This window comes from Chenopodium album, chromosome 27, assembly GCF_948465745.1.
Source record: "Chenopodium album chromosome 27, dcCheAlbu1.1, whole genome shotgun sequence".
Lineage (NCBI taxonomy): Eukaryota > Viridiplantae > Streptophyta > Magnoliopsida > Caryophyllales > Amaranthaceae > Chenopodium > Chenopodium album.
Genome location: NC_137860.1, coordinates 34315452 through 34328331, shown reverse-complemented (window position 1 = coordinate 34328331; position 12880 = coordinate 34315452). Strand labels below are relative to the sequence as shown.

The window sequence follows — 12880 nt, the reverse complement described above, 5'->3', positions numbered from 1 at the left end:
ATCTTCGGTACTTTCTCTCACCTCTTCTTCAATCTGAGTTGCCTTGTTAACCTTTTCTTTTTCACCTTTTTGTTGATCGTTGTTTGCAGAAGTGCTCATTAACAAGGTCGAGATTGAGTTGGGTACAATCCGAGTCGCCGATTCCACCCAGTGAGTCTTTGAGATGGTTACGATTGATGCGATGTTGTGGGATAGATTTCTCGCCATTGTTGACAGAGAGAGAATGAGGCGGTGATTGTCGACGAAATGTTGGAATTTGGGATTTGGTGATTTGGGCAATTTTAAATGGTTTAGGTTTTATATAATACGGTTCGTTTTTGTCCACGTTTTGCTTGTCATGCTTTGGGGTTGGTCATGTTTTTTATTGGGCTAACTTAGGGGATTCGGGCATAGATGATGCAGCCCATATAATGCTTTTTCAAAACTGAAATTTGAAAGGGCTTCCTCGGATTTCACCGGTTAAAAGCCCCAACCTTTATTTTCTTATAATTTTAGGGTTTATTGGCTTCGAAAGACAAAGTTTTTTCAATTTGCTTTGAAAGATGAGTTTTATCGATCTGCTTTGAAAGACAAGGTTTTTCGGATGCTTTCGAATACAAGATTTTATTTGTGTTTAATTTGGTTTCCGGTTGTGCGGAGCTACGATTGATTATGGTTCGACTTCGGGTTACGAAATCAGCATAAGAATTCACTTACTCACAAAATTGCGAACCGACAACGGATCTAATTAAAAAGTTATATGAGGCAACGAATCGAAAATGTGTCGAATTGTTATATTTATGTACTTGGATTATAAGCTCTTCCCCGATTTATTCTTGTTTGATTTTGTAAAATTCGTTTTCATTATCGTTAATTGTCAATTGTAGATGTCGTATGGCTTTAACTAATAAAATTTAGTGTCCTTTAGGACTTCTTTTAAAAAAAATAAGGAAATAAAATTGTCAAAATAAAATTGAGTTATTATAAGAGTATCTTTTTTATTATTTTATTAATAGAACCTTTTAGTTTGCACTTATATAAATTTACTTATATAATTAATAACATATTTGATAATGGCTTAGATGGTTAAATTGCCATCTTTGATATAAGGGGTTGAGGGTTTGAATCTTTTTGTCCCTATGTTCTTTGCATTGGGTGATGTGGCTTTTATGAGACCTTGGAAAGGTGACATGACGCAATACAAAAGAGAATATGTAGCACATCGACATGTTTAAAAACGTCTTTTAATAGATTAGTATAGATAAATGATATTAAAACTTTATTAATTGTTTTAGGATTGATGTAATTTCATTTTGAATAGTAATTACAATAATTAAAAAAAAATAAAAAAATTAATCCTAATTCCAAAAACAAAAGGCATTTGATATTGTTGGGCCGAATGTTTATTTATATATTTGGGTTGTGAACTTGAAGTCTTGAAGCCATGACAAAAGTGTATTTACACAGTTTCACACTTAAGACATGAACACATGACAAGGATAAATGCGAAAGTATGGACAAATCAAAGGTCAAAGTCTCTTAATAGAATAGCACGACTACTTTGGAGTAGTTTAATGAGGTATGGTAGCATGGAGCTCCATATCTCCGCAATAATTAACTGATTAACTAGTTTGGTGGAAAGTAAAAGGTTAATAGGGATTATAATTCAAAAGTCGGTTTGATTAGTATAGAAGTCTTCCAAAATACGAATTGTTGAAATAAAATTTGTTTCTCATGTTGAAAAATTAGGACGGTCCCTATTTATGTAGTTGTCTAGCTGAGTAGTCAGTAGCCAATCCACAGTTTTTGAGGTTTCGGGGCCTGGTGGCAAAAGGTGTTGAGACTCTAGGAGATATATCTCGGGGTCATATAATGTCGTTTAAACCCATATATGATCATTACATGTTGTCATAAATGTACGTGGTAGGCTTGAGTTTACGAAATCAATGTAAGTTATAAACGGGTAAAATGACCGTTTGAGGGCATATAAGATAGTTACACCGACCCAATTGGACACCCGGAGAGTATTAGAGACCATGGTAAACATCTCGGCAATTTTTATTTCGGGCGAAAAAAGGTCAAAAAATTACAAAATTGAAGGCTATAATCCACGCTTTTTGAGAAAATTTAGAGATTTTGGGGCCCGACAACGGAAATCCTTGAGACCCTAATGGATCTATCTCGGGGTCATATAATATCGTTTGAAATCATCTATGATCATTATATGTTGTCATAAACATCCGTGGTAGGCTTAAGTTTACGAAATCGGTGCAAATTGCGAACGGATAAATTGACCGTTTCAGGACATATTAGATGGTTCCACCGACCCAATTGTACTCTTGGAGGCTATTAGGGACCATGGTAAATATCTCGACAATTTTTATTTTCGGGCGAAAAAAGGTAAAAAAATAACAAAATCGAAAGCCATAATCCACGTTTTTTTACAATATTTTGAGGTTTCAGGGTCCGGTGGTGAAAAGTGTTGAGACCCTAGTGGATATATCTCGATGTCATATAATGACATTTGAAACCATACATGATCATTATATGTTGTCATAAACGTCCGTGGTAGGCTTGAGGTTATGAAATCACTACAAATTGTGAATAGGTAAAATGATCGTTTAAGGACATATTGGATGTTTCCACCGACCCAATTGGACTTTTGGAGTGTATTACGGACCATGGTAAATATCTCGACAATCCACGCTTTTTGATGAAAATTTGAGGTTTCAGGGCCCGGTGGCGAAAATCCTTGAGACCCTAAAGAATACATCTCGGGGTCATATAATTCCGTTTGAAACCACATATAATCATTATATGTTCTCATAAACGTCCGTGGTAGCTTGAGTTTACGAGATCACTGCAAGTTGTGAACGGGTAAGATGACCGTTTAAGGTCATATTGGACGGTTCCACCGACCCAATAGGACTCCTGTAGGGTATTAGAAACAATGAAAAACATCTCGAAAATTTTTATTTTCAGAAGAAAAATGGTAAAAAAAAAAATTACAAAATTGAAGGCTATAATAATTCAAGTTTTTTGAAAATTTTTTGATGTTTCGAGGTCCGGTGGTGAAAAGTGTTGAGACCTAAGAGATATATCTCGTGGTCAAATAATGCCGTTTGAAACCATATATGATCATTATATGTTGTCATAAACGTACGTGGTAGGCTTGAGTTTACGAAATCACTGCAAGTTGTGAACGGGTAAAATGACCGTTTAAGGTCATATTGGATGGTTCCATCAACCCAATTTGACTCCCGGAGGATATAAGGGACCATAGTAAGCATCTCGGCAATTTGTATTTCCGGGGCTAAAAAGGGTAAAAAATATTACAAAATTAAAGGCTGTCCACGCTTTTTTAGGAAATTTCGAGGTTTCGAAGCCCGGTGGCTAAAAGTCTTAAGACCCTAAGAGATACATCTCAGGGGTCATATAATGCCGTTTGAAACCACATATGATCTTTATATGTTGTTATAAACGTCCGTTGTAGGCTTGAGTTTACAAAATCACTTCAAGTTAAAACGGGTAAAATGACCGTTTTTAAGGGCATATTGGATTGTTTCACCAACCCAATTCGACTGCCAGCGGATATTAGAGACCATAGTAAACATCTTGGCAATTTTTTTATTTTTGGGCGGAAAAAGGTGTAACTATTACTCCCTCCGTTTTTAAATACTTGCTCCATTTCTCCATGCGCGGAGTTTTAGGAGAAAATTAGAGAAAGTAATAAAATATAGAGGTATTGCTGGGGTTAGTGGAAGGTAAATTAGTGGAGAGAGAATCTAAAATTAATAAAATTGGGTCCCACTAGTTGAGAAAAATATATTAAATATTATAAAAGCTTTCCAAATAAGGAAAGGAGCAAGTATTTAAAAACGGCCGCAAAAGAAAAATGGAGCAAGTATTTAAAAACAGAGGGAGTACAAAATTAAAGGCTAATCTACGCATTTTTAAGAAATTTCGAGGTTTCGAGGCCCGGTGGCGAATAACCTTGAGATCCTAAGGGATACATCTTAGGATAATATACTGCCGTTTGAAACCATATATTATCATTATATGTTGTCATAAACGTCCGTGGTAGGCTTACGTTTACAAAATCGGTGCAAGTTTTGAACGGGTAAAATGACCGTTTAAGGGCATATTGGATGGTTCCACCGACCCAAATGGGACTCTTGGAAGGTATTAGGGACCATGGGAAATATCTCAGCAATTTTTTAGGAATACACGTTTTTTTAGGAATTTTTGAGGTTTTGGGGTCCGGTGGTGAAAAATGTTGAGACCCTAGGAAATATATCTCGATGTCATATAATGCCGTTTGAAACCATATATGATCATTATATGTTGTCATAAACGTACGTGATAGGCTTAAGTTCACGAAATCACTTCAAGTTGTGAACGGGTAAAATGATGGTTCCACCGACCCAATTGGACTCCCAGAGGATATTAGGGACCATGGTAAACATTAGGCAATTTTTATTTCCAGGCGAAAAAAAGTAAAAAAAATTACAAAATTGAAGACTATAATCCACGATTTTTGTAAAAATTTGAGGTTTCGGGGCTTGGTGGCGAAAAGCTTTGAATCACTAAGGGATACATATCGGGGTTATATAATGTCGTTTGAAACCATATATGATCATTATATGTTGTCATAAACGTCCGTGGTAGGGTTGAGTTTTGGAAATCACATCAAGTTGTGAACGAGTAAAATGATCATTTAAGGGCATATTGGATGGTTCCACCAACCTAATTTGACTGCCGGAGGATATTAGGGACTATGGTAAACATTTTGGCAATTTTTATTTCTCAGCAAAAAAAAGGTCAAAAAATTACAAAATTAAAGGCTATAATCCACGCTTTTTAAGAGATTTCGAGGTTTCGGAGTCCGACGGTGAACAACCTTTAGACCCTAAGGGTTACATCTCAGGGTCATATAATGCCGCTTGAAACCACATATGATCATTATATGTTGTCATAAACGTCCGTGGTAGGCTTGAGTTTACGAAATCAATGCATGTTGTGAACGGATAAAATGACCGTTCAAGGGCATATTGGATGGTTCCACAGACCCAATTGGACTCCCGGAGGATATTAGGGACCATGGTAAACATCTCGGCAATTTTTATTTCCGGGCGAAAAAAGGTAAAAAAATTACAAAATTGAATGTTATAATCCACGCTTTTTGATGAAATTTTGAGGCTTAGGGCTGGGGCCTATGGCAAAAAGCCTTGAGACCCTTGTGTATACATCTCGGGGTCATATAATGTCGTTTGAAACCCATATATATGATCATTATATGTTGTCATAAACGCATGTGTTAGGGTTGAGTTAACAAAAGCGGTGCAAGTTGTGAACGGGTAATATGACCGTTTAAGAGTATATTGGATGCTTCTACCAATCCAATTGTACTCTTGGAGGTTATTAGGGACCATGGTAAACATCTCAACAATTTTTATTTCCGGGAGAAAAAAGGTCAAAAAATTACAAAATTGAAGGCTATAATCCACGTTTTTTGTGGAAATTTTGAGAGGCACGGTGGCGAAAAGCCTTGAATCCTTAAGGGATACATCGCGGAGTCATATAATGCTGTTTGAGATCATATATGATTATTACATGTTGTCATAAACGTCCGTGGTAGGCTTGAGTTTACGAAATCATTGCAAGTTGTGAACGGGTAAAATGACCGTTTAAGGGCATATTAGATGGTTCCACTGACCCAATTGTACTCTCGGAGGTATTAGAGGCCAGGATAAACATTTTGACAATTTCTAGTTTTGGCCGAAAAAAGGTCAAAGAATTACAAAATCAATGACTATAATCCATGTTTTTTAAAGAAATTTTGAGGTTTTAGGACACGGTGGCAAAAAGTCTTGAGACTATATAAAAATAAAAATGTAAGCATGTAACGGGAGTATGGACGGAAAAACAACGATAAAAGACGCGCATAGTAGAGTAACAGAAAAAAGCAAATTCCCAAGATACCGACAGTTGACGTGGGCCTCAGGGAAATTGGGGGGGTCGGTCCAACTTCAACTGTTCTCACTAATCACTCTTTATTAATCCATCGTTACCACCATAAACACCTCGGAATCCTGATGGTACACGTGACAAACATCGAACCCATCATCCCTAAACATTCCAACGGTTCAGATACATTTTCATTTTATCAAGTGAGATAACTTCAATGTTTAATTTTTATTTAAAAAATGAGCGAGAAAATGACAAGTCTGTAATATAATAATGCGACTAAAGAAATAGTGAAAGAGTGTGTTTTATGAGCTGGTATTAATAAGTGGTGTCCTTTCCAAAACTATACCCATTTTTAGATATTTTCGAATACTACACCAGATATTAGATATATATACAAACACAAACACAAAATAGAAATCTATTTCTTCATATTTATCTCACTTTTATACTTAATATTTTTTTGGGAGAGTAATTTAAAGAAGAAACAAAAATGGGGGTAATGGATCATATTTCCGATTACTTTGATTGTTCTGGTCATGGTCACCGCCACCACCGCAAACAGCTTCAGGTACTTTTATTATCTTTAACTTTGTTTTTTAATTTTTATTTAATTTAGTTTTTTTTATTTGTTAAGTGAGTGGTTTTGTGTGTTTTTGGAATCTGTATGAAAAAGTAGGGAAAAGAAAGTTCTTAGTGAACAGTGATTCTGTATATACCTGGATCTCTAACTCAAGGACTGAGTTTGTTTAAGTTTACACTTGTCACTAGTCAGTGATTTTGAATCTTATTATGTCTACTTGATTTTGCAGTTTTAATTTATGTTTGGCAACGATATTACTTAAAGTCGTCAATTGGAGTTGAAACTGATAAGTTAGCTGAAATTAAATTATTACTCCGTGTTAGATTATTAGAGTTGCTAGAAATGTGACGAGTGTGATTTTTTTGTTGAAACGAATTGGTTCATGATTTTACCTGTGTCACTTAATTGAGTCCACCACCAAGTTGGCGGGGTCATATAAATTATACAACCAGTTGTATCATGTGTACGTTACAACCGAAGAAGGCGGATATACATTATTTTTGCTCAATGCTAGCTGTTTACTTGCCGTTTTTTCTATTTCTTTTATTTTTAATTTGTAATTGGTACTTAAACGGATTATTTTTGTAGAAGTGGTTGCATCACTTGAGAAAATCATGTCGCACCATCATGGCATCATTGGATGTGACTGTTCAACGTTGCAATTTTATAAGAATAGAAAATTTATTTGAAACGCAACTACTGCTCTAGTTTTAATCAATGGTCAAATTAGGAACAGGGTGATTAAGATATAATTCGAAAAATTAATTGTAAATGTAGTAGATTAGTGACCAATTACTAGTTTACATAATGCAGGGTTACAACATCACAATGTGTGAACACAGATAAATTATTAAGGTTTTCAAAGTGATAATCAAACATTAACTTGTTTATCGTTTTGCTAGATTAGTCTATTTTACTAGGTAACAACTAAGATAATTAGACAAAGAAATTTACAGGCCTATTATCTATACAATTAGTGGTCCCATTGCCATGTGCTTAAAAAGACCTTTTCTTTTTGTCCATTTCATTAATCACTTTGTTTGATTATGGATAAAGGTTTGATTAATCAATCATCCTCAAGGTTGTCATTATACATGATTGAATTAGAAAAAGAATATGTTATAAGTATGTTTTGTCGTTTAGATTGTGTTTTATTCACATGATTTTCAAATATCTGTTTTGAATTAGATTAATTTGAAGCTTTTTTTCTCGAGTTTAACTAATTAGAGCTTAACTTTGTTGCAATCTGACTAAGATAACTTTTTTTTTTTTTTTTCCCCCCAACTTTTCTATTGATTTGCCCTGTTGTGAGATAGTAATGTTAGTATCAAAATTACATCATTAACACCCCACCACAATGCACAAATTCATGCCAAGAACAAAACATATATAAAACTCTAGTAAAAGTAGAATTCAAGGGAAGTTGAAACCTGGCTATTTAAAGACTTCTAATTATACATGTAAATGAGAATTAGTGCAATTTTATTTGGAGTTGAGTAAAATTACATGTGCAATTTATAGTGGGATAATTAAAGACAGACTTAATGGGCAAAATTAGAGGTAAATGAACCACCAGTTGGAATCTTGCCTATAAATTGGTGGTATTACCACTTACCTAACATAAAAAGGTTCTATAAGCTTGTTTAAGACAAACGGAATCATAAAGGTGGTTGTTACCAATTTAAGAAATATAAATATATAATGGTTGTTGGCAAATATTTCTAATACTGATTTTAGGTTCAAATTCTTAATTATGTGGAATTAGGACAATGTGTGTTGTTATTTCCGGAAGTAGGGACTATTGACTAATCATTCTTTGTTTAATTGTAATGTATGTTCAATCAGACGGTGGAGATCAAGATTAAGATAGACTGTGAAGGATGTGAACGAAAGGTGAGAAGGGCAGTGGAAGGGATGGAAGGTGTAAACCAAGTTGACATAGAGCCCAAGCTAAGCAAGCTCACAGTAGTTGGATACGTTGAGCCTAGGAAGGTGTTGGCTCGTGTCAAGCACCGAACAGGGAAGAGGGCAGAGATGTGGCCTTATGTGCCATATGATGTAGTTGGACACCCTTACGCTGCTGGGACGTATGACAGGAAAGCACCTGCTGGGTATGTGAGAAATTCTGAGTATAATGATCCGCGAAGTAATCAGTTGTCACGTATGAGCTCTACTGAGGTGCGTTACACCACAGCATTCAGTGATGAGAATCCTGCTGCATGTTCTATCATGTGATTCGCATTAATCATTAAGGAGGAATTTCTCAGTATATGTTATACTTCATATGTTAAAAGACTCTTTTTTCTTTAGTGGTTTGGCAATTAGGTCTATAATTGGACAGGTTTGTACTATAAGTTTGTATTGGATGGTGTCATTAAGGTTGTCTTTCAATCATAAATCAACTCAATGTTAATTCAGTATCGGAGATGCTAATTTTGAGGCTTGGAGTGAGGTTTTTTGTTTGGGGGAAACACCAATGATGCAAACAAAGTTTTATATTACAGTGATTGTTGTGATGATTCGATCTAATCAAGTAGTAGCTCCATTTCGTACTTTCTCATTGAGTTTGCTATCGTTTATTGCAGTAGAATATTGTTAGATTAGCAGAGTGAAGTTGTTTCAATGTATATTTTGGTAGTAGTTGAATTTTGGTTTTGAAAGTTACCTAATAGCAGATGTAACTTACCTAATGATCTATTATGACTTACAAAGATCATATGAAGTACATTACTTCTAATCTGATTTAATTGTTAGAGTACACAATTACTTTGGTATGATGATGATTGACAACTTTTAAATGGAAGATGTGTTTTATTAGAAATTTAGAATCCAATGAAAAAGGGCATCTTTGCATGTAGAGGTACCAGAATTATAGAATCTCTTTTTGAGGTCACATGAGTTCAGGCATATACTATGTTGGGAGACTTTAGACATAAGTACAAGTTACTGTATTACAGTATTTGTTGTATATGATGGGGAATACTCCTAGCGTTGAACTAAGTTTACAATATGGGAGCCAATGCGGTCGCGTGGTAGGTGCTTGTGTTTTGGCTCCGTAGGTATTAGAATTTCCTCTAATTTGATGAAATGATACAATTACTCCATACTACTCGTACATATTAAATACGAGTACAAAGTATGTATCAAGATAAATTCAACAACATTGGACATAATTACATTTTATTTCATATAAACAAAAAATTGATCAAAGTAAATTGGGTAAAAAGGTCAAAAGTTAAAATGAAACGTCAAACTTTTAAATTTTGCATACATCCACCCTTGTATAATGGTAATTTTTTTTTTTTTTTTTTTTGACGGGTATAATAACATTGGAATACGTAGTATGTAAACTTTTATTCTATGAACTTGGGCCATTTTCACAATTGGGCCAAGTCATATGCCTTTCTTTTTCGGCGGGAAAACCCTACTTTCCCTCCTCAATTAAACCTCTTAAACCCAGGTAAAGTGCTTCCAATTTCGGCGGGAAAATCAACCAACAAACCAAAAACACACCCAGAATTTAGAGAGAGAAAAAGAGGAGAGAGAAAAATGGGTGAAGAAGATGAAGTAGAGATGACTGAAGCACAATTGAACGAAGAATTTGCAGTTTGGAAGAAGAACACTCCAATCCTCTACGATCTCGTCGTATGTCATCCCTTAGAATGGCCATCTCTCACTGTTCAATGGCTTCCATCATCACCCCAAATCAACCCAGATTCAAATCTCGCCGTTTATCAACTTATCCTTGGGACCCACACTTCCGATGATTCCCCTAATCATCTTATGGTTGCTGATGTTCACCTTCCCCCCAACAATGGTCCTTGTTCCTCTGCTCCGAAGGTAAGAAAAGTTATGCCCACCATGTGTTTGATGAAATGCGTGAGTGAATTTGTTTTTGATTTTTTTGGGTTTTTTGATTAGGTGGAGATTGTGAAGAAGTTTTGTGTTGATGGGGAGGTGAATCGAGCTGGGTTTATGCCACAAAAGCCGAATCTTGTTGCGGCGAAGACGAGTGGTTTGGAGGTTTATGTTTTTGATGTTGCGAAGGAAGCGAACTCGAATGTGTGTGATCCTGAGGTGAGATTGCGGGGTCATGAGAAGGAAGGGTATGGGCTTTCATGGAGTCCTTTAAAGGAGGGTTATTTATTGAGTGGTTCTTATGATTGTAAGATTTGTTTGTGGGATTTGTCCTCCATGCCTCAAACTAAAGTTCTTGATTCCATGAATGTTTATAAGGTAATTTATGTGTTGCCTGATTTTGTCTGATTTTTCTATCTTAGTCTGTGATAAGAAGAAATGTGATTTATCTTTTGCTGATTATATGTTTAGGCCCATGAGAATATAGTTGAGCATGTGGCTTGGCATCCAAAGAATGAAAACTTGTTTGGTTCGGTGGGTGATGATGCAAAACTGATGATCTGGGACTTGCGCTCTGATAAGCCCCAACAGTCTGTTATAGCTCATGAAAAAGAGGTATACTTCAATATCCCGTTTGCTTGGGGTTTAACTATGTTTTATGTGCACACGCGTACATACAAACACACACACACACAGATTGGTGCTTTGATTTCAAAATGGTTGCAATATGTCCTGCCTATTGTAAAGTAAAGTTGTTTAGAAGCATACTTTTCAAGTTGGATGTGCAAAACCGTAATGTGTATATTGCTTAGTCTCCTATCTTCTCCTTTTTGTGTCCTTGGACTGCTTTTTACCCATGTTTAATGTTCTTGGAAAAGAGGATTATTTCATGCATTAGCTTGAAGGCTTGAAGCTTTGAGGGTATGTTGTAGTAAATTTATTTGAACTAAAGCATTATATGTTAACTGCTTGGTTTGTTGGAACGTGACACTAGAGAAGTTTATCAATAATGTTATCTGTATAGGATTGATTTCATTTACAGTTTTTGCTCATTCCCCTTCCCCCCGTTGGTATCCTTGTGGAATCTTGACCTGAATATCTCAAATTTGTAAGCACACAACCATTTGGGAGATATAGGCCACTATTTTATTGTTGTATCCTTTTGATGTACAATAAGCTGTTTGTTTTTTCCAGGTCAATTATCTATCTTTCAACTCATTCAACGAATGGATTGTGGCGACAGCTTCTTCTGATACAACCATCGGACTGTTTGATATTCGGAAGCTAGACACACCCTTGCATGCCTTGTCTAGTCACACGTATGATCAAATCCCAGCAGTGATTTTTATTGTTTGTTGAATAGCTATGTTTGGAATTCAAATTTATGTCCTGTTAATTGACAAACTATCAATGAGGCTTGGGAATTTACTAAATGCATCTTACATTGTATTTGCAGCGAAGAAGTTTTCCAGGTTGAATGGGATCCCAATCATGAGACCGTATTGGCATCATCTTCTGATGACAGAAGGCTTATGGTTTGGGACCTTAACAGGTACACTCTTATGTGTTTGCATTTCACCTATTTAAACCAGTTTGTGGATTATTAAGAGACTGATACATGAAATCAACCGTAGATTTTTTCAGAAAAAGGCGTAACACAATTCAACAGTTTTAGTTGATTCCTCAAATTTTGTTTTCCTTTGAAATGTAAGATTATCAACTAAGACTCAATCTATTTACTTGTATGGAATTATGTTTTACAGAGTTGGCGATGAGCAGTTGGAAGGAGAAGCACAGGACGGGCCTCCAGAACTCCTTTTCTCTCACGGAGGACACAAGGCTAAAATATCAGACTTCTCTTGGAACAAAAATGAACCTTGGATGATCTCAAGTGTGGCGGACGACAACACAGTACAAATTTGGCAAATGGCTGAAAGTATATACCGTGATGAGGATGATATACCAGCTGAATGAGCTCCCTTGAGCTTTTTGCTTGTCTTAGACTAGTTACAAATTTTCAAAAGGATATTAAATTATTAATGTCAGTTTGACAGTGTTTTTTAGATAGTATTGTATGATTTGTATCATTCAGTAGTGTTGGTCTAATGGTCACCAAGTTTAAGAGTCGTGTTAATCTCTATACAAAGTAGTTAAACTCAATGTGCCACAACAAATTTACTGTATGCTATAACAAAACTCAAATTACTAATACAGTACTTGATGATTGTATACTCCAAAAGTTCAACGAATATTTTTTCCCCGAATCATATGTGCTAGATAAAGAGAATATATTGTTCCCCTAAATCACAGTATTATTTTCTCAATTTCACACTAATCTTGTAAACTTGCTTTAGGCAATATGATTGAAATAGTCGTGGATGGGAAAAAACCGAAAAAGGCAAGATAATACTGTTTGTGACAACCATTTATTTTACGTACTTAATTTGAACATAACAGGGTAGCACTGTGGCATATGTATCTTCGTGAGGAAGA

At 35.5% G+C, this 12880-nt stretch overlaps 2 protein-coding genes across 2 annotated transcripts; both read left to right on the top strand.

Moving 5' to 3' along the window:
* The first annotated feature begins 6316 nt into the window (after nt 1–6316).
* Nucleotides 6317–9081, top strand: LOC145620313 (heavy metal-associated isoprenylated plant protein 26-like). Its single transcript, XM_081674957.1, has 2 exons — nt 6317–6517; nt 8375–9081. Exons 1-2 carry the CDS (start codon nt 6440–6442, stop codon nt 8762–8764), a joined length of 468 nt encoding a protein of 155 aa, XP_081531083.1. The 5' UTR covers nt 6317–6439; the 3' UTR covers nt 8765–9081.
* Nucleotides 9082–9916: 835 nt separating this feature from the next.
* LOC145620783 (WD-40 repeat-containing protein MSI2-like) lies at nt 9917–12589 on the top strand. The gene is made up of 6 exons (XM_081675492.1): nt 9917–10369; nt 10451–10765; nt 10859–11002; nt 11582–11706; nt 11844–11939; nt 12151–12589. Exons 1-6 carry the CDS (start codon nt 10079–10081, stop codon nt 12359–12361), a joined length of 1182 nt encoding a protein of 393 aa, XP_081531618.1. The 5' UTR covers nt 9917–10078; the 3' UTR covers nt 12362–12589.
* Nucleotides 12590–12880: the final 291 nt, after the last annotated feature.